Source organism: Chelmon rostratus, chromosome 21, assembly GCF_017976325.1.
Source record: "Chelmon rostratus isolate fCheRos1 chromosome 21, fCheRos1.pri, whole genome shotgun sequence".
NCBI lineage: Eukaryota > Metazoa > Chordata > Actinopteri > Chaetodontiformes > Chaetodontidae > Chelmon > Chelmon rostratus.
This window is the reverse complement of record NC_055678.1, coordinates 17,250,119-17,277,316: the sequence shown is the minus strand read 5'-3', so window position 1 is coordinate 17,277,316 and position 27,198 is coordinate 17,250,119. Positions and strand designations below refer to the sequence as shown.

At 45.6% G+C, this 27,198-nt stretch overlaps 1 protein-coding gene across 2 annotated transcripts in view; it reads right to left on the bottom strand.

The window, feature by feature from the left end:
- si:dkey-191m6.4 (rho GTPase-activating protein 22) overlaps positions 1–26,998 on the bottom strand; it is a 28,228-nt gene extending 1,230 nt beyond the window's left edge. Inside the window, exons 1-10 of one of the 2 annotated variants that reach the window (XM_041962743.1) lie at positions 26,956–26,998; positions 18,879–19,078; positions 14,555–14,642; positions 4,064–4,192; positions 1,822–2,029; positions 1,607–1,739; positions 1,453–1,526; positions 1,228–1,349; positions 369–1,094; positions 74–314 (exon numbers count right to left, since the gene is read on the bottom strand). In XM_041962743.1, coding sequence (XP_041818677.1) covers positions 74–314; positions 369–1,094; positions 1,228–1,349; positions 1,453–1,526; positions 1,607–1,739; positions 1,822–2,029; positions 4,064–4,192; positions 14,555–14,642; positions 18,879–19,078; positions 26,956–26,998 — 1,964 coding nt within the window. Of the gene's footprint in view, positions 1–73; positions 1,095–1,227; positions 1,350–1,452; positions 1,527–1,606; positions 1,740–1,821; positions 2,030–4,063; positions 4,193–14,554; positions 14,643–18,878; positions 19,079–26,955 lie in introns of both variants that reach the window. The other variant, XM_041962742.1, reaches the window with a different exon arrangement.
- Between the last annotated feature and the right edge of the window lie 200 nt (positions 26,999–27,198).

Here is a 27,198-nt window from a genome sequence, read left to right as displayed (position 1 = left end):
GACAAATAGCTCCAGAGGAAAATCTACAACACATATGACAAGGGTTTAGGAAAAACCCAGACCCCAGACTTACTTTTGGATCCTGGCCTCGTACGAAGTCTTCTGCTTCCTCAACTCGTCCTTCAGTCCTTCCACCAAACCGCTCAGTGTTAGATTTGTTCCGTCTCCATCCTCGGACATGATGATGGACGGCACCCCGGCTGCCATGGCCACGTTTCCATTCTCGCTGCAGGCTGCACTGCTGCTGCACAGCTCCATGGCCTCACAGCTGTCCTGCTCAGAGCTTGGGTCTGTCGTCATCCCTCCATCCCTTCCTCTGTCAATCTCCCCCTGGCTCTCCATCCATTCCCCCTTTTCCCCACTTTCACCCCCCAGCACGTTCTGGTGCGGTGAGGGCTCGCTCCCTGAGTCAGGGACGGAGATTTCGCAGGAGGAAGTGGACCAGGGCGTGCTGGATACACTTGGAACGCTCCCCATGCTAGAGGACGATGTGACGTTGTCGTAGGTCGACAGTCTCTGCGAAGAGCCAGTGGAGTCGCGATCGCGAGCAGACCGCTCGCCTGACGACGTGCGCCGGTGTCCTCTCAGGGAAGACAAACCATTCATGAGCCAGTTACCTCCACCTCCTCCCCCACCAGAAGATACGCTAGTGATATCAGCCACAGAACTGCCGCTGCTGCTTTGCTTGGCTTGTGTCTGGGAACGAGGCGTTGAAGAACTTTTGAAAGAGTATTTCCAGGAAGGTATGCTCTTGGCTTGTTTGCTCGGGCTGACCAGCGTCTCTCCTTTCCCTGATGAAGAGCCCAGTTTTGGTCCAGGGTTCAGGTTTGGGGTCTGGGTGGGAGTAACGGCCGCGCACAGTTTGGCATCCAGAGATGAGGCGCTGCTGTGCAGTTCTTGGTCGGGGTTGGAGACCGGACAAGTCTGGAGGTCCTCCTCTGAGATCCAGGCTCCCAGGCTTCGATGCTGGAGCTGATGCCCCTGGACAGGGAGCTCTGTTTGTGTTGCAGTGGGTCCCTCCTGGTCCCTCCCTGAGTACAAACGGATGTGTTCCCTAATGAGGATTGTCATCAGGTGCTGAACCAGGGAAGTACCTATGGATGACAGTCAGACAAGATATCAGAATGTACAGTGGAGTTGTTTCAGTCATATACAGTATATATACACGTATATATGTGTGTGTGTGTATATATATATATATATACGTATATATGTATGTATCTGTACCTTCCATGATGGTGACTGGGTCCTCCATCTTGGGTCGAAGGATGTTTGGTCCAAATACTGTGGCAAGGTTCTGCACACTCATCTTGTTCTCATTACAGTGGGACTGGACCTCATCAAGGAATCTAAGGAGAGATAACCAAGTTGAAAACTAAAGCAGAAATAGAGATTATTCCTGAAAGGCGATGATACAAAATATCACGAGGAAACAAACGGCAGTGGACTTACTTGCATATGTACTTGAGGAGATTGTAGTTAGGTAGAGGTAGAGTGCTAACTTGTCTTCCAAGCTCCTGGACCCCCTGATAAAAGACAGATTGAACAGTTGTTAGACACACACACACCCACACCCACACACACACACAAGGTATACTCCACATACCTCCTCCTCATCTTTGGCCAAAAGCTGTGCACAGGTTAGAAAGTCTTCATATTTCGAGAAAGGGATGACTGGTTCAGGCAGCTCTCGCAAGTACAGCTTTAGCAAGGATGCCACCGTGTGGACATCTGTATTACTGCAAAGGAGAACAGAAAAAAGCTGCCTGCTGCGTGTTCCATCATTTAATGCTCAAAAAGATGGTGAACTCCAGTAGCTACCTGTCAAACAGGGGCTTGTCGCCGCAGTCGAAGGACTCCTGCAGCTCTTTGACCAGGTTGGCCTGCCCTGGCATCCGAAAGAGACCCTCCTCATCCAATCCCCTCTCCCTGATGAAATCCACACACTGCTCCACCAGCAGGGGGGCCAGCCGGGGGCCAAACTTCTTCTCATACTGCACCGTGTCTTCTAAACGCTGACCAAATATCCCTGCGGACAGACGGAGGAAACGTAGTAACTGTCTTGCACTGTAGGTCCATCAGATTATTCATTCATCTAACCACTGAGTTATACTGGGCTGTTATGAGGTTTGGAACAAACAGTGGTATCTTAAAATGATATTTTAGACATAAAATCTAATGTATACTGCACACATGAGCCAACTTGACAATGTAAAATGATGCAAAATGCATCTTTACTTGTTAGATTTACACTACAAGCACATGATAATGGAAAAGAGTGCAGCCATCAGAGGATTTAACACATCTTCAATGTGATAATGAGTTTCAACAAAGCCTATCCTGTACTGTACATTACTTTCCTTTTTTACACCAAGGACCCGCAGTCACAGACATCACAAGCATCATCATTAGACTTACTGTTTTAGAGACCCAGTCCATTAAGATCTCTGCAGTTACATAATGGTGTCTGTAACCCCTCTGAGGGGGAGGAGACGGTTTAACGTGGTTAATTGGTTAATGAATCACTGCTGATTGTTACCTGCTGACTGGCTGCAGCAGTCGCAGCTGGCTGACAGCTCCCAGTAATCATAGTAATTCACGGAACAGGAGCTGCACAGCAGCAGGGAACGCTTCTCGTACATCCCGAACCCGCATTTCACCAGCTTCGTCCATTCCGGTTCCGGCATTTGACTCCGCTGGTGGATTAATCCTGCGTTTACTGACTCCTGCGCAGTTCAGACAAACGGTCAGCGCGCTGTGACCGCGGTGCTGCTGTTAACGACGGGTCTATAAGCTGGCGACAGATCTATTCTGGACTGGGAGCCGAGAGACATACACCCCCTGCCCTGTGAATCTGAGAGGGAGGCCGGACATATGACACAGCCAGCATGAAGTAACCCCGTGGATAACACATCACCACCACCATTACCCTGTATATGTTGATTTTAATGCTGCTCTCCCTCTGTGAGAGAAAATGTGTTACATGTTTGAACAGGGGTGTAGGTAGGATGTAGGGGCCCCACACATCCTTGTCCCCCCACCCCCCTTCATCCCCCTTCATATAACAGCTGGACCAGAAATAATAACCACGCCACAATTTATTTGCAGTTGTTCAGCTCATAAGCAAACCCTATTTTAAAACCATGAAATAACACTAACCTTTCATTATATCTTTCCTCTATTGGCTGAAGAATTCTGTCATACATCAGTCTATCCTGCTGCTGATCCAAAATCAGTGTGAGATCTGAATCCAGGTCCATACACTGTAATGTAATATGTGCAACTGTCATGACTGTTGACGTGTACGCCTAGGAAAAGTGTCACATGTGTAGCTGTGTGTTCGTTCTGTGTGGAAATCTCTCCAACAGGACTGCCTCAGGACGTGAAATTCAGTGTAAACTGACAATGAAGCTGGATCGTGTTGTTGTTATTGTAAGTTCTATTTCTCTCTTAATCAATTAGTTGACCAATGGGAAATCAGTTGATGCCGACTTGACATGAACATTTAGCATTTTTCTATTTTATGTGATTGTCAACAAGCAATATGAAGACATCGCTTTGGTAGAATGAAATACTGATCATTAGCTCTGTCCCTCCACTGCCAGCAGAGCTAAACTGAGTTTTAAAATGAGACCGGTGATGTCATACATGCACTATATCATCAGTGTGTTATTCTACATCTAACCCCCTATTCATATAACCCTCTTTTGTAACCCAACACCAGGCTGTTCAGCTGCTCCCTGTGTCCCAGTTCACACCCAGACAGGCCTGGTTGTATTTCTGGCCTCCCGTCAAGTACACTAGTTAGACAGACAGTCCAGAGCAGACAGGGTGAGAATGAACCGCGGGATCGCTGCTGCGTGGACATGAAAGCTAGTCCTCTCAGGAGTAACAGAACCTCAGCTCTTGTATCTTTTTTGTATGTTGTTAATCTACATCCAATATTATTTGCATTAGAACACCCTTGAATTTTAACTGCTGCCCATTCCTGTGAGGTCAGACGTTTAAGGATGAAAATCAGTAATCGTGTTTGTCATGTTTCAGTCCAAAGGTTTGGCTTTACCTCCTCCAAATGGCGCCCAGATGACCCGCCGTATGGCTTTGACCCAGTCATCCATATCGGTCTGGGAGTTTGCCATGAGCAGGAAGGATTCATGGCTGATCGGTGCGCGGTCCTTCTCTCCTGTTCCGCCTGCAGGGACAAACGAGCGGGGAGGAAGGAGAGGAAAAAGAAGAGGTGAGCACAGCAGAGAGCGCAAATATTTTTCTTTCCTCAAAAACACTGGCGTTAATCACAGAGCTAACCGAGCCGTATGTTGATTAGCAGACAAGCATTGTTTTTGCATACACTTCTTCCTGCGCCTTTCAGCAAAATGCAGCTGAATCAGCTGCTTCTGACTACAAGGACAGCAAACTTCCAAGAAAAAAAAAAGGGGCTGTAGCACACTGATTGACTTGCAGCCCTTACTTGTGCAAACACAATTTGTATTTCTATTTGTTGCCTCCAGCAGGCTTCCACCGTGGCAGCTAATTAGGGTTTGAGGCAGCGCACAGATATAGACCTGGGCTGGACAGGCTGGTGCCGACAGACCTGGAGCCAGCAGGTATTTTTCAGAAAAAGATGTTGGAAAAGAGTTGTAAAACCAATGTGCCATAAGGGATTCTCACCACTAGATGGCACAATTGTCCCATTCTGCATCCTCTTTATTTGCACTAGCACCCTCCTGCTTTGTAATAGTGGCACCAGTTGACATTTCATTGAGGACAATGAAGTGGCTGACACTGTGGTCCAGAGCAGCTTTCAGTGACGAACTAGACGGAGCCTCATTTTCTACTTTTTTTTTGCAAGTGACAGAGCTCACAGCTGCCTGCCAACGTGAAACAAAACACGCCAGCCACACCAGAATGAAAATGCATGACGTGTGATGTCAGGTTGAGATCAGAATACTGGACGTCTTTTTCTTTTACTACAGCAGCACAGTGCGAAACGCAATCGCCTGTGACATACATAAAAACCACATCAACACCATAGACGACAAATATGTCTCCTTATCTCTGTGCATGCACCACAGTGAAATAGTCCGGAGAATCAGTCATCTGCTTCCCGTTTGTCTGAGCCATTAGTGCTGGATGGTGTTGTTGCCACAGTCACAGTCATTGCTGTCCCAGTCATTTAGCTGTGAGGAGGGAATCCAAATATAAACAGCGGTGCCATAAAGCTAAGTGCCATTGTCACCCAGCTTTGCAAACTCACACTGTCATGATGAACAGCTCACTGCGGCCTGTCTTCACATGCGCTCCAGTGTCTTGGTAATAAGGAACCGAGGACACAGTATTATTTGATATTTTGCCCTCATTACTGCATATACAGTGTGTGTATGAGTACTAGAAATAATGTAATAATAATAAATGAGTGCAGCAATTTGCTGGCAGGAAAAGAAGCCAATTAAAAGTCTGATTAGAAATATAGAGAGGAGAGTCAGACTTTAAGGAGCCTTGCCTTATCAAACACTTCCTCTATAAGACACACACACACACATGCAGAGCCACTTAAAATCGATCTCAACTTAGCTGACAGACACCAAAACTATTGGAAGATCCAAGTCTGGGTGGATAAGGAGTACAAAGATCCCTTTTGGAGCCAATTAAGATAAGACTGGCCGCAGGGTTGAGGGAGAGTCTCAGAGTCTCAGTGATGAATTCGATTTCGATCGTCAGGCAGAGGCTCACATCTGAGCCCGCGAGACACTTGAATGTTTACGGCTTGTGAGCTTATGCCTTCAGAGTGTCTGACATTTCAGAACTGAGGCTGTGATTCATCTCAGTTTTAACTTCACTTCTTACACATCGGAGTGCTTCCAGGCGCTGCTGGATGGGAGGAAAAGCTGGAATCCTTTCTGATGTCACGGTGCAACCTTTTAGTTTCAGTGTGACAGGGAGCGATAACTGCACTCAGCATGAGAAGGTGATGGTGATGATGACTTTTTCCTGTCTCCAATTTGCAGACAAAACGAGACGCTCACGAAAATTTTGATTGGCCGTCACACGTTGCTATTTTAACAAAGATGAAAAAAAGATGACAATTATTTTATTAGCATTCAACAGCCATAAAGTTTTGATACTGTTCATTTGGTGAATTTCTTGGAGAATGCAATTCATTACTCATTACATATTACTTACTGAAAAAGTAATTACTCACCAGCAAAAGTAATTAATTACAATGCCTATTACATTACTTTTGCTAGCGGCCAGCCTACATCACAACTAGCTTAACGCTAACTCCAAGCTGCAGGGTTCATACACACTCCGACTGCACAGAGCCAGATGAAAGAAGGTTAACCAGTAGCTAACGTTAGCTAGCCAGCTAAGAACACATAGATGTGTAATAGATGCATCAGCATCATTCTGCTCTGCGCCCCTCTCGTTCAGCGTCACAGAAGATGCAGATGCTGCGTTGGCGGTCATACTGCGCAGGATAGAATGATCAGTTGTTGTGCCTGATGCCAATTTTTGTTCCCGCCACACTTCGTCTGTCAGGTCAGACTGTTATGAGGCTGATATCATGTGGCCTGAACCCGGCGGGTAGGAGGAGCCAGGCTAGCTTCTCCACCATGTTTCCAGTCCTTATGCTAAGATGAGCTCACTTGTGTCCTTGCAGCAGCTTCTTTTGCACAAACATAAGATTAGTATTAATCCTCTCATCTAACTCCCTTTCCCAAAATGCCAAACAGTTCAAGTTGTTAGAGCATCTTGTTGAAGTCACACGATTGACAGACTGAAAGTACTCGTGTTGGTGGAGCAGCCACGCAGAAACCTCTCAAATATAGGCCACAGTGTCTCCAACAACTCCGGCCCAGCAGAGGTCATGCGGTTTATACGCTGTTTGGTGTGTGTTGTCCCTCAGGCCATGTCCTCTATTAATAATGTGAGCGATGATTGGCCACTATGACTCGGTTGGAGATTAACTTTATGTGACCTTATTATTGGTATTATGCATGAGAGACAGAGACAGAGAGACGAAGATAGAGACAGAGCAAGTTAACAAACATGTTACAGAGATACTAGCAGAAAATAGCTTTGGACGCAGGTTCTGCTCGCTCCAGTATGTGGTCACTTCTGACTACACGATGCTGCTCCTGTACGTGTTCGGCCTTGTGTTTGGTCAGCTCTTCTGTTGTGTGTCTGGGAGAATTCAGATGTTGTTGCTACTTTGTGTTGCCACTTAATAGACAGTCAACATTTCAGGATTTCCACTCCGCATGTTGAACCCTCTGCTCATGTCAAATACACACCACCTTAACAGTCACTTATTTTTTACCAAGCAGCATGACAAGCCATTTAAATACTCAAGCTCTATACAGCATATTATAGCATCATCTAGATGGAGTTAGTTTTGCAGGAAAGCATGATTATAGTACTATAAGCTCTGCAAGAAACAATAACAGAAGGAGGGAAAGAGTATGAAATCATAAAAAATACCAATGATAAACAATAAAAAATACATACAATATTGGCCAAACTAAAGATTCCCATGGAAAACCTCCCAGTGAGTGCTGGAATACAAAACCACAACTAAAAACACACTACCTCCTCGCCTTACAACCGCTTTTCAGGTCTGGCCTCATGTTTTTCATCCAACATGCACTGCTGTGGATACAACAAGCTCCCACAGTACAGTAGACACTGAGCCACAGTCACACTGTATCAGTATCTCTGTGCAGCTGACCCGTCAATCATGCAACTGCGGCAACTGCCAACAAAAGGAGTCATTAGCTGCCTTAAACAAGTCTGTAGGTCACAGAGTTGTATTATTTTCCACTCAGGATACTCTGTTTCTAGGTTGCAATTCATATATTCCTAAAAAATAAATTAATTCATCTGAATATTTTACTTTTCTTTATGCTGGGCAACAATGCATCCACTTTTGCATTAAAAATTTTTGCAGAAGTAGTGAGCAACTGGCAAACTCATTTTGCAGCAGAACTTTGCACATGAAGTCACTCAACTGTCCGCTTGTCTGTGTCTTGCTGATCCATGAAAAAAAATCACGATATAATGAAGCATCTTGCAGAAAACCATGAGCTAATATGCCAGGAACAAAAGTCAGTACTACGCAGCATACCCATAAATAACAGGTTGTTCCAGACATACTGTATATCTGAGCCTCCATCAGTCTCAAAGCTACTCAAGCGCTCCACAACAGTTAAAAATCTCCAGCATCTGTTTCCTGTTACCTTGGAGATGTCGTTCCTTCAGCCTGTCCGGCTTGCAGCAGACCGGCCCCATGTCTGAGTGAGCGGCGCAGGCTGGAGCTGGAAGTGGCTCTGTCCTAACGCTGCAGCATGAAGCAGCTTCTCCGTCACCACTAAGTCTGCTTGGAAGCAGATCAGTACGCAGGTAGCACCGACGGCCAGAACCTGCCAGTGAGGCATGCTCGATGCCAGCGGAAACAAAACCCGTCAGACGAGTCCCACAACTTGCCCTTCACTTATTTGTCCTGTCCATTCATTCACTCTTTTCTTCCCGTCTCTTTCATTCGGCAGCATGGGCAGCAGGTCCGTTCCCTCAGCACCCCTGGGGAGAAGCAAATCCCTGAGGAGGAGTGTAACAAGGCTCTCTCTCTCCCTCTGTCCTTCCCTCTCTCTCTCTCTCTGGCTGAGTGTGAGTGTGTGTGCAGTGGCAGGAAGATGGGCTGTCCTCCAATCTTTGCCAAACAAACTAGTAAACACACACACACACAGAAAGCAGACAATGCCAATCAATCTTTGTGAGATACAGGCCGTACAGACTTTGGATTCTTCTTCAAGTCAGACCTGTCCCAGGATCATACAAAATCTGGTTCTAACACTTATTGTTATAACCAAAAAAAAAAAAAAAAAGGCTCAGCTTCTCACCGCTTCATGAAAGCTCTACGTACACCTGGCGAGGTAAAGTCCTTTGGTTCGCAGCACGTGTGAGTGTGGCTCGATCTGTCCCTTGAAAATGCCACTTAAGCTAATAGAGGACAAGCATGTAGGTTGATGTGTGCTTCAGTATAACTCTGTGCTCCATATTATGAGACGTGGTAACAACACTTCATCTAAGCCCATTAACAAGCAGACATCACTTTTATAAATATTAACCAATCAGAAACGGCTTTTTGAGGTTGTATTGGCTAAATAATCAGCAATGGAGATGTACTGTATGCCTGGTTATTCTTAGCAAATTCAATAATAAAAGATATACTCTATATTTTTTTAGCCAACAAAGATATACTGTATGTTCCACCTATAAGGTATCAAGAAAAGCCAGTCCTGCCTTGCCAAAAACCCCAGCAATGATCACTTAGCAACAAAGATGACCTTTTTAATACATGTTGACATTTATTTAGCATCTCTTATTCTGACTGTAAACCCTGAGAGTATTTCTGAGTCCAAGATGTCTGTACCTTTATGTGGTTTTTGGTTTGGTGTAACATGTTGACTAGAATCTGCAGTGTATCCATTGAACAGTGCACATAACAGTGTTGCTGTATTGACAGTGCAGTATGTTAATTATCCCACTAACCCATATTTAGAGTGGAAGGCTGGTAACTACAGGTGATGAAGCATGACTGTCAGTGTGCATGCACTGCAAAAAATCTTTAGTCATTTAGTCGCATGTCAGCCACCAGGAGAACCAGTTTCTTCACACACAGCTCGAGGTCTTCACAGGAGGACCTGAACCCAAGGCCTGACCAGTGGATCCAAGAAGACCCGGCCGTGATCAGACAGCGCTGATCATGATGTGATGGAGGTGTTCTGGGGTTACAATAGCGAAAGTGCGGCTGGGAAATAAGGTGCCTCGTCTCAGAGAGCACAGATGATAGCCAGTTAGCAGTGCTAAGATCAGCAGCTGCAGCAGCAAATGAGCAATCGTTGTTATAGTTCATGGCGGTCAAGTTCAACAGTTGAAGGTATCCTCATTAAGGTTGATGCAACAAAACTGCAAAGCTGATTCAGAACAATTCCTGTTCGTCATCCGCCACTGTGAGTGGACAACAGGTGGATTAGCCACGCTGTTTCAATCAGCGAGAGAGAGATAACAGAAAAACCTGGACGTATTTCACCAGCTTCCTTGACAAGGAGGATGGACAGATATAGAGATATAATTTGACATTTTTAAGACAGGTGAATATTTGCTTCTTTCTTGCTGAGAGATAGATGAGAGGATTGATACCACTCTCATTTCTGAACAATAGAGCTAGAGCTAGCTAGCATGCTATTAGCTTAGTATAGCACAAAGAGGAAATGTCCTGCCTTCCTCTGTCTAAAATGTTCAAAAACGTGTGTACCACCATCTCTAAACCTGTATTTATTGATATGTTATATCTTTGTTACATTCATACACAAACAGAAATGTAAGCTGCTGCTAACCGTTCTTCCTGTTTCCTGACCTAATCGCGGCTAAGCTAACTCTAGCTTCAGCATACAGACCTGGCAGTGGTATCAGTCTTCTCTTCTAACTCTAAAAATGTGTATCTCAAAATGTCAATGTGATGATCTCTTCTTCTTCTCCTTTTTGTCCCCGTATGCATCTTGCAATGCTATCTGAAAGGCATGCGTCAAACCGATTAACCTGTATTGACATTTGTTAAAGGATTAGATTGTATTTTTTGAGGTACTTATCCAAAGCGAGTGTATTAGCTACAGCAGATGGCAGTCGACAGCCCCCTCAGTTGGAGAGGCAGTGGTACCAGCACAGACGCTAAGCAAATGTGTGGACACCCAGAAAAATCTATATCAGTTAAAGTATATGCTATATTTAGAATATTTTCACCACTTGCTGTCAGACATCCCTTTGCTGCAGGACTGCATTCTCATAACCATTGAACTTCCACAACGCAAACTCTATTTCAAAAACACCCTTCAGTTGTGGTGTAACCAAGGCCCGACCTCCGTGTCGAGCACATGCACCACCAGGTAGCCTCTTTCTTGGTTCCCTCCCTCTCTTTTGGCTCTTTCAGTGTCCATCTGCAAACGTTCTTCTTCTGTTTCATAAATGTACCCTCTTGTCTCCACAGTGAAAGGCGTTTTGATGTGGCTGTCAGAATCACTCTTGTTCTCTCTTCTTTAAACCACTTGAACTCTGACCCGAACAGCTGTGGCATAATACAGTGTGCAGCATGCACAGGAACACAGAGTAGTCAGTGTATTATCTCTATTGTAGGTATCACACTTACTATAGAAAATATACAGAGGACAAACAGTAAAGGTAACAGTAACCAAATGTGGGTTTGTTGCTGCTTCTTGGTAAAAAGACATCTCTTAGACACTGAAAAATCCTGTGTGTTTGTGCACGCGTCGACCGGCTGCCTAAACAGCCAGTCCACAATAAAGAATTAGCAGAATCTGTCACGTTTGCACAGGCACAAGTGTGTTTTGTATGTGTGTGTGTGTGTGTGTGTGTGTGCGTGCGTGTGCTGTTTTCCAGATGGCTTAATTGCTTCACACCACCACAACAGAGGGCTTATAGCCTTGAGTCAGCCGTTAAATACAAAGAATATTTTAAATATCCAGTCATTCGCCCATTACCTTCAGGCACATGACTGTTGAATCGGCTTTGTTTGGGTGCACTGCTCACTCTGTCTGGTGTACATACAGATAAAAAAAAAAAACATGGTGGGAGTCCATTTTTTAATTGCTTGCATGCTAGACTGCTGCTGTTATTTCACTCATACGCCAAAAGGACATTACAAGGAGTAGCAGGGTTCAGTTTTGTGTTTCTTTTGCTTCCACTGAGCAACGTTGAGGAAAGAACTGACAGCCAGGGATAGCCGCTGCTTATTTTCGAGCAGTTAGGATGCTTTTCTTTCCCATGATGTCATGAGTCAATTTATGAGAAAGTGTTCTCAATCTGTGTCTATAAACACAGAGAGGGCCTGTATGTAAAGCCATGGATAAAGGAGCGCACTGTGCGCAGGAGATGTTGAACTCACAGCATTAAAGTGTGTGTGTGTGTGTCAGAGGTTCAGCACCTTGCAGCTGTTATCTGTCTTGTGTCTACCTTTTGCAACAGGGTACTCCATATCTCCACAATAGACATGACCAGTGGATTTACCCTGTGGCTGGACACACACACACACACACACACACACACACACACACACACACACTGTTGAACAAAAAGTCTATCAGTCAATGACAAGCCCCAGATGAACAGCCCCTTTTGAAGGACAAGGCTATTTACAGTGGACAAAGAAGATGAAAGTGAGAGAAACCCAGCAGCTTCATCTCTGGGCTGGTCTGACCTCAAATTGGGGGTTTATCAGTCTGGGGGTCCCGATCAGTCTTGCCCATCAGATGTGTGGCTTTCTGCCATTTGCATAGCAGCAAAGGCAAAGCCGCCACTGCTCACGATCCCCTGTCGCAGCCACAAACGGTGCGCTACACACTAGATGATGGGGGAGAGAAATTTGCTTCTCAGACCCTCTGCAAGAAATTCAAATTCAACCTTATATGCTGCTCCATATAGCGGCATTGTGCCAAAGGAAAACATGTTTTTCCCAAGGACATATGGGCAGGAGGAGCCAGGGGTCAGACCCTGTGAGATCCCGTGTTTATTAAACCATGACGAGTTAAAGGACTCATATACAGGACTCGTCAAAGAAGCAACCTCCGCCTTTATCAGTGATGGCTGCGACGTCCTCAAGTGGCTGTTTTTCCAGCGGCCAACAGTAAACACTCACTACAGTCTTTGCTTTCCTTTAAGGAGTGAAAAGAAGCATGGAGGATCGTGGAGAAGAGCTCATTGCTGATTAGTGTTTTGCCAGAGCGAGCAGAGAGTTTTTCATTTTTTTTCTACCCACAAGCTCCTGTGTTTGTTCCGTCTCTGCGGACATGACTGGACGCCATAACGCTGTCCTCAAAACGTGAAAGCATTACTTAGTCTAAAATCTGTTCGGTCCATTCATGTCATACAACAGGAGAGAAAAAAGCCTTCATCGCTCTGAGCCGATTACAGAGAGGAGAGAGAGCAGAGTAATTCTTGTGTTTCTCCCCGAGGAGCCGACAAATCGAATAAACCGAGGATGTAGTCGGCGTCGGGATGGAAAAGAGGGAGAATGTAACTCGTACAGACTGATTTGGATCACACTGAAATCCAATCAGTCTCTAACTGTTGATCTCGAGAGCAGCCCTTCTGTTAACAAGTTATCAGATGCGACATTTCAGCCCTGAAGTCTTCATCAGCGTCTTCATTAGAGTCCAAATGAAATGTATTGCGTAAATATTTTCCTCGTTTTGTTTATCTAAGAAACATCATTTCTGCTTCTCTTCGCCCCAGCTGCCTCTCTGAATCATCCACCTGCCTTTTCGGCTTTCCCCACACCTATCTGCCCGTCCCTCCCACCCCGGCCTGGGTGCCGGCCTGCGGGCCGCTCGGGTTCTCACCCCTCTGCTATGTTGACCGGCCGTAAACAAGCCACGCAGAGACTCACAAGCCTGTCGGCCATTCTAAACACAAGGGGAGACCTCTGTGCAAACACTCCCAGAATGACAGAGGGATGGACTATACTGCCCCTGAGCCTAGCTGCTGTTTCAATAGTAGGGCTTGATTTTGAGGTTGTAATTGCCTGGTTGTCGTGGTAAAAGCCCCAACCCTTAAAAAAAAACATCACATCTACACACACACACACACACACCTCAGAATAAGTGTCATACTGATTGAGTAAAAACTTGAAAGGCAATGTGAGGGCGGTCTAAGCCCCAGTTTAAGTACGGGTGCGAACATGTGAGGCATGACGGCCCTCTAACAGCTCTGACGTCTGCAGGCACGGAGCAGCTTCAGATGATGGAGAGGCCAATTTATTTTCTATTTATTTTAAAGAACCTCTTTTTTTTTTGTTATAGAGCTAGAAATGTCAGCTTTGAGGTCATGTGACACCAGGCTGACAGCTACAGCAGCTAATCCTGGGCTGATGGCGCTCTCTGCTGTCTGGATGCAGAATAGCAGCCAGAGAATAAACGCTGCAGTTTCTGTTTTAAGGTAGTGCAGGCAAAAACGACTGTATTCATTTCAGATCATGATCACAGATCACAAAACACAGGGCACATGATGTATCTCCTATGTTTCTCATGCTGCTTTTATGTGTTTTTAGACACCTTGGTTTATCATTTTTTTGTAACTTCTACCAACTAAAAATTCTTTCATACTGCAATCTAAATGTTATTCCTAATGTGTCGTGCAATGACTGACTGACTGATCCCCCAACCACACCAGGGTACATTTGATTTAACTCACATTTTATCCACATTTACAAGCAGCACTTCCATATTTATATTCCAAATCAGATATGGAATGACGATGAAGAGCAGGAAAAATTTAATGCAGACTGCAGCTATGAAAAAGGCATAAAAGTCATTCATAGGTTGCAGTGATCTGACGTCACAAAACTGAACTTGAGCCAACAAAATCAAGCTAGTGAAATAAGCCAAATGCACACTGCAGCCATTCAGGTGATTGGCTAGGATGTTTCAAGGGAGATGTGATGTAAAGGTGGCGGAGGAAGACGGGGAGGAGCTGGTGGTGACCTCACCTGGTACAATCTCAAAAAGGTGTCTTCCTGGTTCGTCCGGATTAGCTGTGAGCTCGTTGACCTGGCATCCCTGCAGAGGTATACAGCCCTGAAACAGAGAGAGAGCCATTCAGATATTGGGCTGAAATAGATGCAGATTTAGATGATTTTTTCCACTCCTGCCAGTCTTCTTCTTCTTTTCCGCATCTGTCTTTTTATGTCTTTACATGGCATCCTTGTGTTATACCATGTAGACCACAAATGCATACTTGTCATTGAATTAATAGAAGATATTTACAATTGAAACCATAATCACAATATCGGTTAGAGAAATCGCTGTTATATATATTTTCCTACATGGCCTTTTCTCTTGCTCAGCTCCTTCCCTTCTTCCTCTTCTTCCTCTTCTCCTTGCTCCCTCCCTCGTCCTTCCTTCCTTCCACTCCAGTCTCAACCCCTCTAAAATTTTAAGCAGCTACTCCTGTGATTGAACAGGGAGCCACACAGATTATGAGAATACATTATCCAGATCAATACCCATTTAGCCCTGAGAACTGAGGCCTAGCGAGCTGTGAAGAGATGCCAGCGTCTGTGGGTCGGCCCACGTTAATCTGCGCACTGGCATCCTCCATCAAGCGGGGGGGAGAGGGCCCTGCCAAAGCGCTTCAACCGGAGGGCCGGGCTGCCGCCAACATTAGTCGCCATGGCAACAAATGGAAGGGGTGGGAGCAGCGGATGGATGGAGCACAGGGGCAGGGCAGGAACCGAGGGGGGGCTCCCAAGGGTGCTATGTGCTCGGAATAACACGAGTAGCTGGCCAGGGATGAATGAATAGGAAGAGGCAACACGTCACCCGAGAACACAAATCACGCAGTCAAGCAGCACAAGCTGAAAACGGAGGACAGATAACATAGTTTTTCCTTTTCTAGGTCTTGACTGAGTTTGCATGCACGAGTCTTCATCTAGCCACAAACAGATGTGGACACGCCCGGTGCACATAAATGCCAATCACACCCCTGGACCAGAACGCCAGCCCGGGCCCCTGACGACTCGTTCTCACTCCCATCTCACTTTGGCAGGGTCCTCCCCCGGAGCCGCGGATATCCCACGCTGCTAATGATTGGTGCCACGTTTGTAGGCCTTAAACTGAGCCACATAAACGCCTCCGACTCAGCTCTGACCAAGTCTTTCACCAGCTGTCTCCTCGCGTGCTACAAACCTGTGCTGATACTGGATCCCAGTCAAAGCGGCGGCGGTAAACCGCTGACAGAACCCGACCGCAGCAGACTCGGTGCCCAGAAGCACCATCCTATGAGAAGGCTAACTTAAAGAACCCCCGCCAAGGCTGTCCATCGCCAGCTGTTCACTCCCACAGCACTTTGTAGTTCTCCAGAAATATACAGCGTACAGCAGTACACCTCATACAGAAGTCTGGGACCGACGTGGAAATGTTATAAATATGTTTGGATTCTGTGTGTTTTGTGGATCCATCACAAAAATCAAATCTAATAAAAAAACATCACAAATTTCAATTAGGGAAACACTTTTTTCATTTAACACTGGATTAAATGACTATGCTAACATGTTTGCCATAACTCTATAAAGTGTTTGTTCTGCTGCCCCAAGTGGATAAAATAATTTATTCTCCTTTGAGCAGATTATTTTTTAGAGCTTCCTTAATGATAATAACGAATTAATACGTAATAAGCTTGATTCTTGTTTTTAGCATCATTTAAGTGTTGAGTTGGAGGCTCTTTGCTTCAGCTGCAATGCAAAACAATGTCAGCTGACATCGATTTGCCATCGTAAAAGCAAGTAAACGGCCACGAATCAAAGGAGCTTCACACAAATGTTTTTAGAATTAGACAGCTGCATGTTTCCACATCTGGCTAATTCTTTTGCAGAATCCGTTTTTGGTCCTCTGGTGTATAGGAAGCGATCCGTTTTATGAGCTTCTTTTGTATTCACAGAAAAAGAACGGAGCTGTTAATATGAACAGCGTTAGCCAAGAACATTGAGCCGCTGAACTAAAGCTCCATCAGCAGATAATTAGACGGATAATTGAAAAGACACCATGGTCCTGCCCACACTGTTTGATTGACAGGTGGTCTCCACATCTAAATGTCTCATTAGAAGTAAAGATGGAGGCACAACAGGCTCCTCATGTCTCACCCTTTAAAAAAGTGGCATTGTCATTTGGTTTGTGTGTTGTGAATTTCAGCTGAAGACTCATGTATTCCGTCCCCTCCTCCACCACCATCACCACCCCCCATGTGTTTGTCTTGTAGCAACAGAAATCTATTGTCCGATAACTGAAGTCCATTTGTCCTGAAGTGGATTTATCTCACCATGATGAAAGGGAAAATCAAACCTGCGCAGACCCTGCGTCAGTACTGCCTTCAACCAATTATCATCTTTTCATCTTGGTGGTGGTGGTGGTGGTGGGGGGATGGTCCTGTTGCAGCGATTCCCCTTCCTCCCCACCATAACCCCCAGCACTCCCAGTCTCAAATTTCCTATCGATTAGAAGATGAGAGCGAGAGAGAGAGAGGGGGAAAAAAAAGGTGACACTTTCTCAAACATCCTGCTCTCAGAGGGGGAGGATCTGTCATAAGTGTGCATTCCTCTGAGTGTATGTGTGTGTGTATGTGTGTGTGCATTCAACCATGTGTGTGCAGATCAATACAGGCTGGATGGGTATTGGCAAGCTCTGATTAAAGACAGTGTGTCAAAGCCTTCAGTCGGTTGTTCCCCCGCAGAGTGGAGACGTCACTCAGTGTGCACTTTGTGTGTGTGTGTGTGTGTGTGTGTGTGTGTGTGTGTGTGTGTGTGTGTGTGTGTGTGTGTGTGTGTGTGTGTGTGCGCGCGCAGTGAAAGACATTGATGACAGACGGCTGCTGCCCACATTAAGCGAACAGCAGTCAGGCAGAGTGGAGACGGAAGAAATCAATAAAAGTGTTGAGATTTCATCCAGGAATGTAAAGAGATGATTATTATGCTCTAAAGGCCATGTCTTCATGTCTGTGTGTGTGTGCGTGTGTGTGTGTGTGTGTGTGTGCGTGTGTGTGTGTGTGTGTGTGTGTCAGACCTGCCCCTGCTGTCTTTTGTTGTTAGATTACATCATCGCCTCATGTTACGGCTATGTAAGCGTGTCAGCTGTGACCGTCCATCCCAACATTGTTTATATTACCGTGTGTGTGTGTGTGTGTGTGTGTGTGTGTGTGTGTGTGTGTGTGAGAGAGAGAGAGAGAGAGAGAGAGAGAGAGAGAGAGAGGTCAGTCCAGGCCAGCTACAGCACTGCTTGTGAACTCTTCAATAAGAACGGTGACGGGAAAAAGTGAGTCAGCACCTGACCACAAAAGACGTCCCTCATCAAAGAAGCGATGGGATCGATTAGGGCTCCAGTCTGTAAATATTTTTCTGATGGTGCACTAATGGAGGAGGAAACCGGGCGTCACACGCTCTTTGGACTAACGCACTGCGAGTGTGGTGACTCATCGCCGCCGCTGTGTATTTCCACCCGCTGTCATAAATAAAGCACGTACTATCGTATTGTTGGTCGAGTTTACTTAAAGAGCATCGCCGGTGTTGTTTGTAGTGAGTCGGTTCAGTCCAGGCCTTCTTCCTCCAGGATCACTCTGCGATGCACGACACCGTAACTTTTAATGCTTTTCATGCCGGACAAGAATGAATGAAGGCCCTCATGTCTTCAGCTACCGTACATGGAGCACTGCAGCTGTAGGATAATGGTATTTGCATCTAAACTTTTACAACAACTGTGTGTCACTTTAGATAATGTATTAAAATGATACGATTACTGCCTCTTTCCATGGCTTCAGCTCGTCACGTTGTGCTGCCTGATGTGGCCACTGGAAGTGAGCTGCCTCAGCTGTCTTTAATAGGTGCTCCCCACATATTTTTTGACATGTCACAGAAAGAAAAGCAAAGGTGAAAATAATAAAGTTAATGACGGCTGAATTCCATTTAGCTGCTTCAGTTTCAGGGCAGAAACACACTAATGGCCCAGTGTTATTAGAAACACCTGTGCTTTTCCTTGTGAGACACGTCAAAATGTTCTGCCGCCTATTACTGGAAACCCGCTGACTTTTCCCAAATGCACAAAGTAACGCTGGGAATGTTGTGGCATTCAAAGCATGCAACAGCGTAAGATACTTTAACTTGTTATCTATGAGACAGTTTTTATAAAAAATCCTCTAAATATTAAGGCCAGTAAAAAACACATCTGTATATTTTCAGAGCAATGGAGGGCAAATGAAAATGTTAGTTAAAGACGCCAAATAACCTTTTTTAAAGGAGTACTGAGCCAATTTAGCTGAGGTATTACCTGTGGTTTGGTTTCCTCCTCGTCTTTGTAGAAGAAGAGCTGGTCTGAGCGCAGCACGAACCAGCGGAGCTGCCAGTTCTTCATGATGCTGCGCTGCTTCTTCAGCCAGCCAGCCTTCAGCGCCCCCTCCTGGAGGCCGGGGGAGGCCGGCCTGCAGGAGCCCCGCGACACCTCGCCCATCACCATGCTCTTGGACCTGGCTGCAAACACACACACGCACATAAAGCATTTTAATTCTGTGTTCACACAAGCGCAGAAAGTGAGTGTTCAGGTGGATTAAAGGGGACTGAACTGCTGGTTCTGCTTGATTCGCTATATTTCTCCCATTTCTTTGGCTCGTGCCTTTTCATTTTCTCTCTAACAGGAGCCTGTGTTAGCCCTCATTCTGCATGCTGTATGCACACACATACTCTGCCAGGCTCTTCAGTCATGAACACACACAACCTTCTGCCCCGGGCTGCGGCGCCTGGAGATGAATAGAAAGGGGAGGGGGTGCTGCAGAGAGGCAGCAGGCACAAATAATAACAGAAAGCAGATAAAACAGAGACTGCGAAGGGGGAATACACACACACACACACACATAGCCTCAGGTGACAGGGATCCCCCCTTCTATTTCACAGGTCCTTGGAAGAGACTTATTGTCTGCTGCCATAACCCAATAGCAGCGGCTTTTGGGCTGAGATAATAGGACCACATGGGACAGACTGACTGAATCATTCTAACGTGTGTAACCTGAGCTCAGTCAAGGACAGGTTTAAAAGGGAGGGGATGGCAGCTTTATGGCTGCGTCTCAATGTGACATCAGGTTTCTCCCCACTGTGCTGCTCACATCGTCCTTACATGACATCAGCTGCGGAAAGCACAGATTTGGGAGGGTGATGTGTATCATTTTTGACAATATTTATTAATGATATTTCACAAACTGACAATCGAGGATGACTTGTGTAAACATAAAAGATGTTGCCAAGTGTGTACACTGTGTCATATCATGATCCATCAGGTGAAACCTGCAGAGAAGGGGGAATATGGGAGAAACATGTGATTCCTGGGGGAAGCAGGACGCGTCAGTGTAAAGTGTGTGTCTTTTTTTAAAGCGTGTGTCATCAGCTGAGGGTAAATTTTGTTGCAGACGAATAAAACTGGCTGAAGATTTCAAGGTTTTAGGTTGAGGAAGTGCCACAGAGCCGCAGAGCTGAGATGGGGGGGCGATATTCCAGTCAGGCAAACGAGGCAGTGCTGTTTGATGATCATGTATAATTTATAGAAATCAATCGCGCAGACATCCTCCCTGCTGGTGTGCCTTTTGTGCGACACACACACAGACACACAAACAGAAAAGATCAATGTTCAGATGGCACAGAGGGAAAAAGGGGATGGATGAATGGGGAGAGGGAAGAAAATCAATGTTTATTCTTTTTTATTGTCTCATCTCTCTCTGTCCAGCATACATATAGCTTAAAGGACAGGGCTCACGTCATTTTGATTTCATGCCGCAGCCTTCATGGCGGTCGGTGAAGCCTGTTGATCTGCAGAAATGTGCTGAATGGCAGATGGACTCATCATATCTAGAAAGGGTGAAGCTTTCTTTTGACTGTACTTTCAAACACATTGATTCAGAGCATTTTTGTGTAGGATTTTTAATGATGAACATCTCAATATGTCAAGTTAAAAGCTTTTTTTTCCATTTAATAATTGACTGTGTAATTGAATGAACCACACTGAAGCTGTCAAACTGAAACAAAGCTTAAAGATGCTGAAATGCTCTGCAAAGTCAGGCGATAATTCTATGGTGGTCCATCACTATGAGCAACACAGTTTACACTGCACATAATCAGTGAATAAACTGTTCATATAAAGATATTTCTAGCAGCTTTAAACTGCCACTGAATACATTTTTGTCAGATACCACTAATTATAATGTGATTTTTTTGTAATATCTGGATGATTTTTTGCTAATGTGCAGGAGCTCACTGTGATCACCGGACTTAATCCTTTAAGACCACGTTGAGTGTGTGCATACACATTCAAAAACCTTTTGAGAATAGGGTCCGAGCTGTCCTCTGTTGGTTTTTTAGATGTGTCATGTTGAGTTTGGGCGACTGCTCAGGGCATGTAGATGTTTAAAACTTAGTTATAACACAGCAGAATGTTCCCCTTTATAAGATCAAACACGTGATGGGACAATGTGTTTCCTTCCCACCTCTGTCCATGGGTGTGTTTAAACAGGCGGCATTACTCCCTCTTATTTTGTTCCCCTCTCTGCTCTTTCTCTCTTCGCCCCGGCCTCGTTGGCTTTTCTCATTTAACCATCTTGTGTTAATTCCAATCTTTTCCAGCTCTGTGTTTTCACCCCCCCGGCCCCGTCTCCCTCCATTTCTCTCACTTCGACTCGCTCTGATTCGTCTCTCCCTCCTTACGATCAGCACTGCTGGCCCTGTTGAATCAGAGCTCTGTTATTAGTGAGAGCACACACACAAAAGAGGATCCTTGCTCTCACCACCGGCACCTCATTTGTCTAATAAATGAGTTCTTGGATTTGCGGCACATTTTAATTAGCTATTTTTTAAAATAGAATTATTGCCATTGCTTTTGAGAACAATGTTTATTTTCAAGCACTGCAAACCAATCAGAATTTTTTGCAACACAATGGTTTTTTTTCTGCCTGTTAGTCGACCGGATGTTCAAATAAAAAAAGCATCAAAGCTCATCATTTCACTTCAGTTTTTTTTTCTTTTGCCTCCGCAGCTAACCCACCTATACTGATAACATTAGCTAGGTAATTATTAATTACACTGTGGATGCTGTAATGTCATTTACTTTATCATGCTCGGCTATATTTGCTAATGCCTTGTCTCTTTAACACTGCTTTAACGGCTTCCTCATTCCTATATATTTAAATTTGCTCTGTCACACATTTAGAACTAGGTTAAAGATTGTACTTATGTGATCACATCAAGATCTCAGTCCCGCTGCCACCTTTTCCTGTGGATTGAACCTTAAAACCCTGACTGGACGTCTCACTCTTTCCATCATATTAGCAGCTAAACGTGGCACTCACCTTCCCTGTCCTCCTTCACCCCTCTGTTTTTCCTCCCCACATCACATCCCGGGTGTCTTTCCATCCTTCCTCGCTCTGCCAGCGTTAGCATGAAAGAGCGCCACTGTTTAACACTTCAGCTGTCTGGATCAGGGACTCAGCGGAACGTACACTGGCCGATGATTCACGCCTGAGTCACAACAACTGATTTTTGAGTTTGTGAGTGTGTGTGTGCCAAGCGCGACTACCCGCTGTGCCAATTTGGACCTTCTGCTCGGAGTGATTCAGACCTTCCTTGGCTTGGGTGGAGCTGCTCTGTGGTCACTTCTGCAGCTATCAACTACGATGCTGAAAAGAGGCTGTTTTGCTGTAAAAGTGCACAGGCACTGCAATTCACTGCAACACAGAGCGTACTTGTGGCTCATCCATTCGCAGCAGATAGTACTTAGGGAAGGGCTGAGTCAAATAACAGGGTCTCAACATCGTGCCCGACTGTGTGCAGATGTAGAGTTTGCCCACATTTGTTTATCGTGACATACCCCAATGATAATGTACGTAAATTGGTCCGTGTGTCATGTTATTTCAGGGTCATGGATCAATAATTCTGGGTATGGAGCGGAATTTCCAGGAATGCCAGATGGATTGGCGACTCGTTCAGTCATGAGCTCATACATGATATCATGTGTTGATGGGGAGGGGTGTGCTATGCAGACTGTGTATTGCGGACCACTTTATAAAACTCAGCTATGATTTACAGGCACTTCAGCTTTAAAGCCTGGTCAACCCAGCGGTTAACAGCTTCATTATACCTTGGCAAATTTTTCCATACTCTCAACTTTGGTGCAACGTTGCAATTTTGCACTGTTGACAACATGACATCTTCACAATTCTGGTCTTTGAGGGACCAGAGAAACATCGTAGCTTGTTAGCTGTGCTGCCTCAGTTGTATTGATATTATCTCCTCTGACAGAGTGTACACCGATCAGCCACAACATTAAAACCACTGACAGCTCAAGTGAATAACTCTCATCTCGTTATAATGCAGTGTTCTGCTGGGAAAGCTTGGGTCCTGGCATTCATGTGGATGTTACTTTGCCATGAACCACCTACCCAAATGCTGCTGCAGACGCCCCATCATGGCAACAGTATTCCCTGATGGTGGCCTCTTTCAGCGGAATAATGCGGCCTGCCACAGTGCAAAAACTGTTCAGTCAATCCAACTTTGAACTCTAAGGTGTTGGCCTGGCATCCAAACTCCCCAGATCTCAATCCGATCGAGGATCTGTGGGGTGTCCTGGAGCAAGTCCGATCCACGGAGGCCCCACTTCACAACATGACTTAAAGGATCTGCTGCTGACGTCTTGGCGCCAGATACCACAGGACCCCTTCAGAAGCCTTGTGCCTGTGCCTCGACCCATCAGAGCTGCTTTGGTGGCAGGAGGGGGACCAAAGCAATACTGTGCTGGGGGGAGCAAAAGGCAGAGTAGAGAGAAAATAGAAAGAAGCTGAGAGCTACCAGGACTGGCTAGCCTTTCCGTATTTCCAGGTTGCTAGTGTGTTAGCGGTTAGCCCACCAACTACAGTTGTTCATGAGCTAGCCCTGCCAGTATGTGATCAAGCCTCTAGTGCCCCCTATTTCACAAAGGCAAGCAGCTGGATCTCATGCCACTTTCTGGTGAGGCCAAGGCTTTAATCAGTTGGTGCTTATGGAGGCTACTGTCTGCACAGTACATTTGTTCACCCAAACTGCTGAATTAACTAATTTGGTTTAGCCAAATTAAAACATGCTCCTGCACCATCCTAACCTCTGCACCCTTACTCTTTGAGAGCACTCTGCTTCTAGCACTGCAACTTAATGTTGACAGTGGATGTAAAAAGATGCATTGTTGTTTAATTCTATTCAGTTGGAGGATGAATTATCGGAAACAAATATCTGAGAACCTGGGCAAATGGAGGCAAAACTACCAGCATGGCAAGATACTACTATGGGAAAATACAAATCCACACCACCTGAGATGCTTCAGACTGAGCCAGCTTGCCTAAATGCAGTGTGGTTGCTGATGTCGATGCTTGTTCTGTCGCAGGACCTGACAGATCAGATGAGAAATGCAAATAATGAAAGCCAGACGGCCTCCCCAAGAACCCCAAGCATCGTGTCTAAGTATGCAAGTAATGCCACAATGTGAACAAATGGTTGTCTGCAGACCAAGTGGTATAGCACATGAAGGGACACTTGATGCTACAGTCCCACACACACATGCACACTTAATGCCAGAACACACTTGCACACACACACACACACGCACACACACACACTAGGCTCCCCTGATGTCACTTAATGCAGTATGGAGTCGTATATTTACCATTTGCAGGAAATGGATGTATGGCTCTCATGCACATCACAGAGGAGCCTATCCATTAGCATGGCGAGATGAGTACTCCACAATAGCTACAAAATATTACGCTGATGACTAAATCACACACACACACGCACACACACGAGCATGCAGGCAGGGATGTCGGAGGAATTCAATTTCATTAATCTGGTTGTTGTGTAGTGATTTATGGCTTGTGGAAAATGGCAAAGAGAGTTACACGTGCATCAGTGCGCAACTTCCAGTTAGTCTATCACTGTTGATTAATGTGTGCGTGTGTGTGTGTGTGTGTGTGTAGCAGCCTTGCTTGACAAGTTGGAGGTGTGGCCAATAATATACAGCCCATATGTGAAAGCTGCAGTGGAGCCGAACTGATCTGCAGCAGCGTGTGTGTGTGGGTGTGTGTGTGTGGTGAGGGTGTTCATTCATGTGCCTTAGAAAGGCAGAATGTCGGGGTGTTGCTTCGTTGCAGGACTTTGATCATAAAACCATGGTAACACAGATCAAAAAGACGCAGCAAGAGAACGAAGCAGCTGATATGTGGGCAAGTGAAGCTGCTGCTAGATTCCTGGTGGCAGCCAAAGGAAAATGCACCCTCACAGTTTGAATATGTCCTTGGTTGTAGCAGTTACTGAAACACAGCAGTCAGAGTTTTCTTCTGTGGAGCAGACGCTGCTGATGAATAGATATCTGTCTACTGGCATCCTAGATTGGTATCAAATTAGTTTTTTTCTATTTACAGAAGCATTCCCAATTAGCGCTCTGAAAGTAGGGCATAATCACACTGATTTAATTCCACCTCATGGGCAGATCAGGTAATCAGATGGGTAAATAATGTTGGTTCAACATTTTGGGAAATTTGCATTTTTTTGCTTTCTTGGTTCGATGAGAAAAATGATGCCAGTCTCATGTCTGTAAGCTAAATATGAGGGCGGAGCCAGCAGCACCAAGATTGCGAGCAGCTAGCTTAGCTCTGCCTAAAACCGACTTACTGTTTTTATATTTCATTTTTTCCCACAGAATAAACAAACAAGATGCAGCATGTTAATTTGTGTGCCCACAGACTCCAGTGTTAACGCTAAGCTAACCTAACTGACTAGCGTCACCTTTAGCCTACAGACTTTGGCCACCTTCTCGTCTAACGCTAACCAAGAAAGCGAATATTTTCCCAAAATGTTGTACTATTCTGTGAAGTGGAGCTCAGTGACTAAAAAGTCAAGAGAGGAAGAGGATGGCGTATTGAATGCAACCATTTTAGACACACAGGCAAGCTAACCTTCTAAATTTAAACAAGTCCCATCTTACATGTAGCATACCTAAGCTCGTTAGCAATGATCTTCCAAAGTCAAACATGACGTAGCTCGTGCTAGCCATGCCAACTGACCTTTGAGCATCATGAATGTCGCAGCCGGGAACGATCAATAAATAAAAGTCAATGACATTTCTACTATTGATTCATATTTTGGGTGTCTTCTTTGACATTCTAGTTTGCCAGTCAGCAACGACCCAGTCTTCTACGATCACTGGTTAGCGTTAGTGTTAGTGGGTCCCCTCCTCGACCCGCTTTAACCTCAGTTGTGCTACACCACCACATCTGTCACATACCCGTTTATTCACAGGCTTCACGCAACAAATGTGATGCCGTCAGCGGCGGAGCGCCAATCTGCGGAAGGCACGCAGAGAATGCTTCTCACGCCGAATCACAGAGCGGCTTTAATCGATTTCCACTGTCTGAACAGACCTGCAGCGAGGATCGGTGGTATTTCCTACTCCTTAAATGTAGCCAGGAGTTGTACTTTGCATTTTTATCATGCTTCTTTTATTTGAGCCTTCTTTGAACTCAAAATGCGATTTTAACACTACTCGCGCTAAACCACCATGTTTGTTTGAATTAATAGAAGTGGCCTAAATGTGATGTTGTGATCAATTTGCCAATTTACAAGATGTGCACACGTGCTCATCTAACCAGTTGAATCCGTTCTGCCGTCTTAATACATATGCAGACACGGGTTTAATCCACTTTCCTGCCAATTTCATGCCACTCCGGCAGAGGATTTACACATTGCTCTCCCATTCTTGGGAACTATTCATTTAATCTTAATCAGATCCAGCTGTATAATTGCAGTCATGGAGATTAGTGGCAGGGAAGGAGGGAAGCACACACACAATGTCCATCCATGCACAGTGCACACGCACACACATACTGTACATGCATGAGTGTGAGCATGTGCACGCAGCAGCTGACAGCAGCCTGATAGTGCTGAGCGCTGCAGTGATGAAACTAGAGATGCTGCTCTCTCCTCTTAATAGAATTCACACCGGCGGCATCGGCCAGCTGTAGTAGTTGAATGCAAATGCGCACGAGAGCCCTCTGCGTGGGCAGAGCTGCCGCTTCATTCAAGAAAAATGTGACTGCAGTCGGAAAATAGATGGAGTGGAGCAAAAGTGTCCCTGCGGCTGTGAAATCTGAATGACAGGAGAAAAGGCACTTTTTAAAAAAATGAGACGCAATTTGTAAAAGTGCAGGTCACAGTCCAGATGAAGCATCACATGTAACACACCCTCTGATCTGGCCCCCCCTGTCAGATTTGTCAGTGCAGAGTTGGGGGGGTGAATAAGCAGCTGGCAGGTAGTGGAGCTGCAGAACAAACAAACTGCGTCCTACCTCTCCTGGTCTGTCTGATCTTTGGGCTCAGCATGGCTGTCATCGCTCGTCCACACGCTCTCCTCTCCGCATGTTCGTGTACATCCGAGCACTCCACCCCTGTCTCCCCTTCTGCCTCCCCCTCGCCTCTCTCCTCTTCCTCTCTCTCTGACCTTCTGCAGTGCGGCCGGCAGCTTGGGGGTTGGGTGAGCGGAGGAGGGGAGGAGAATGGAAAGAGAAGGGGGGTGGCGAAGGAGGAGGAGG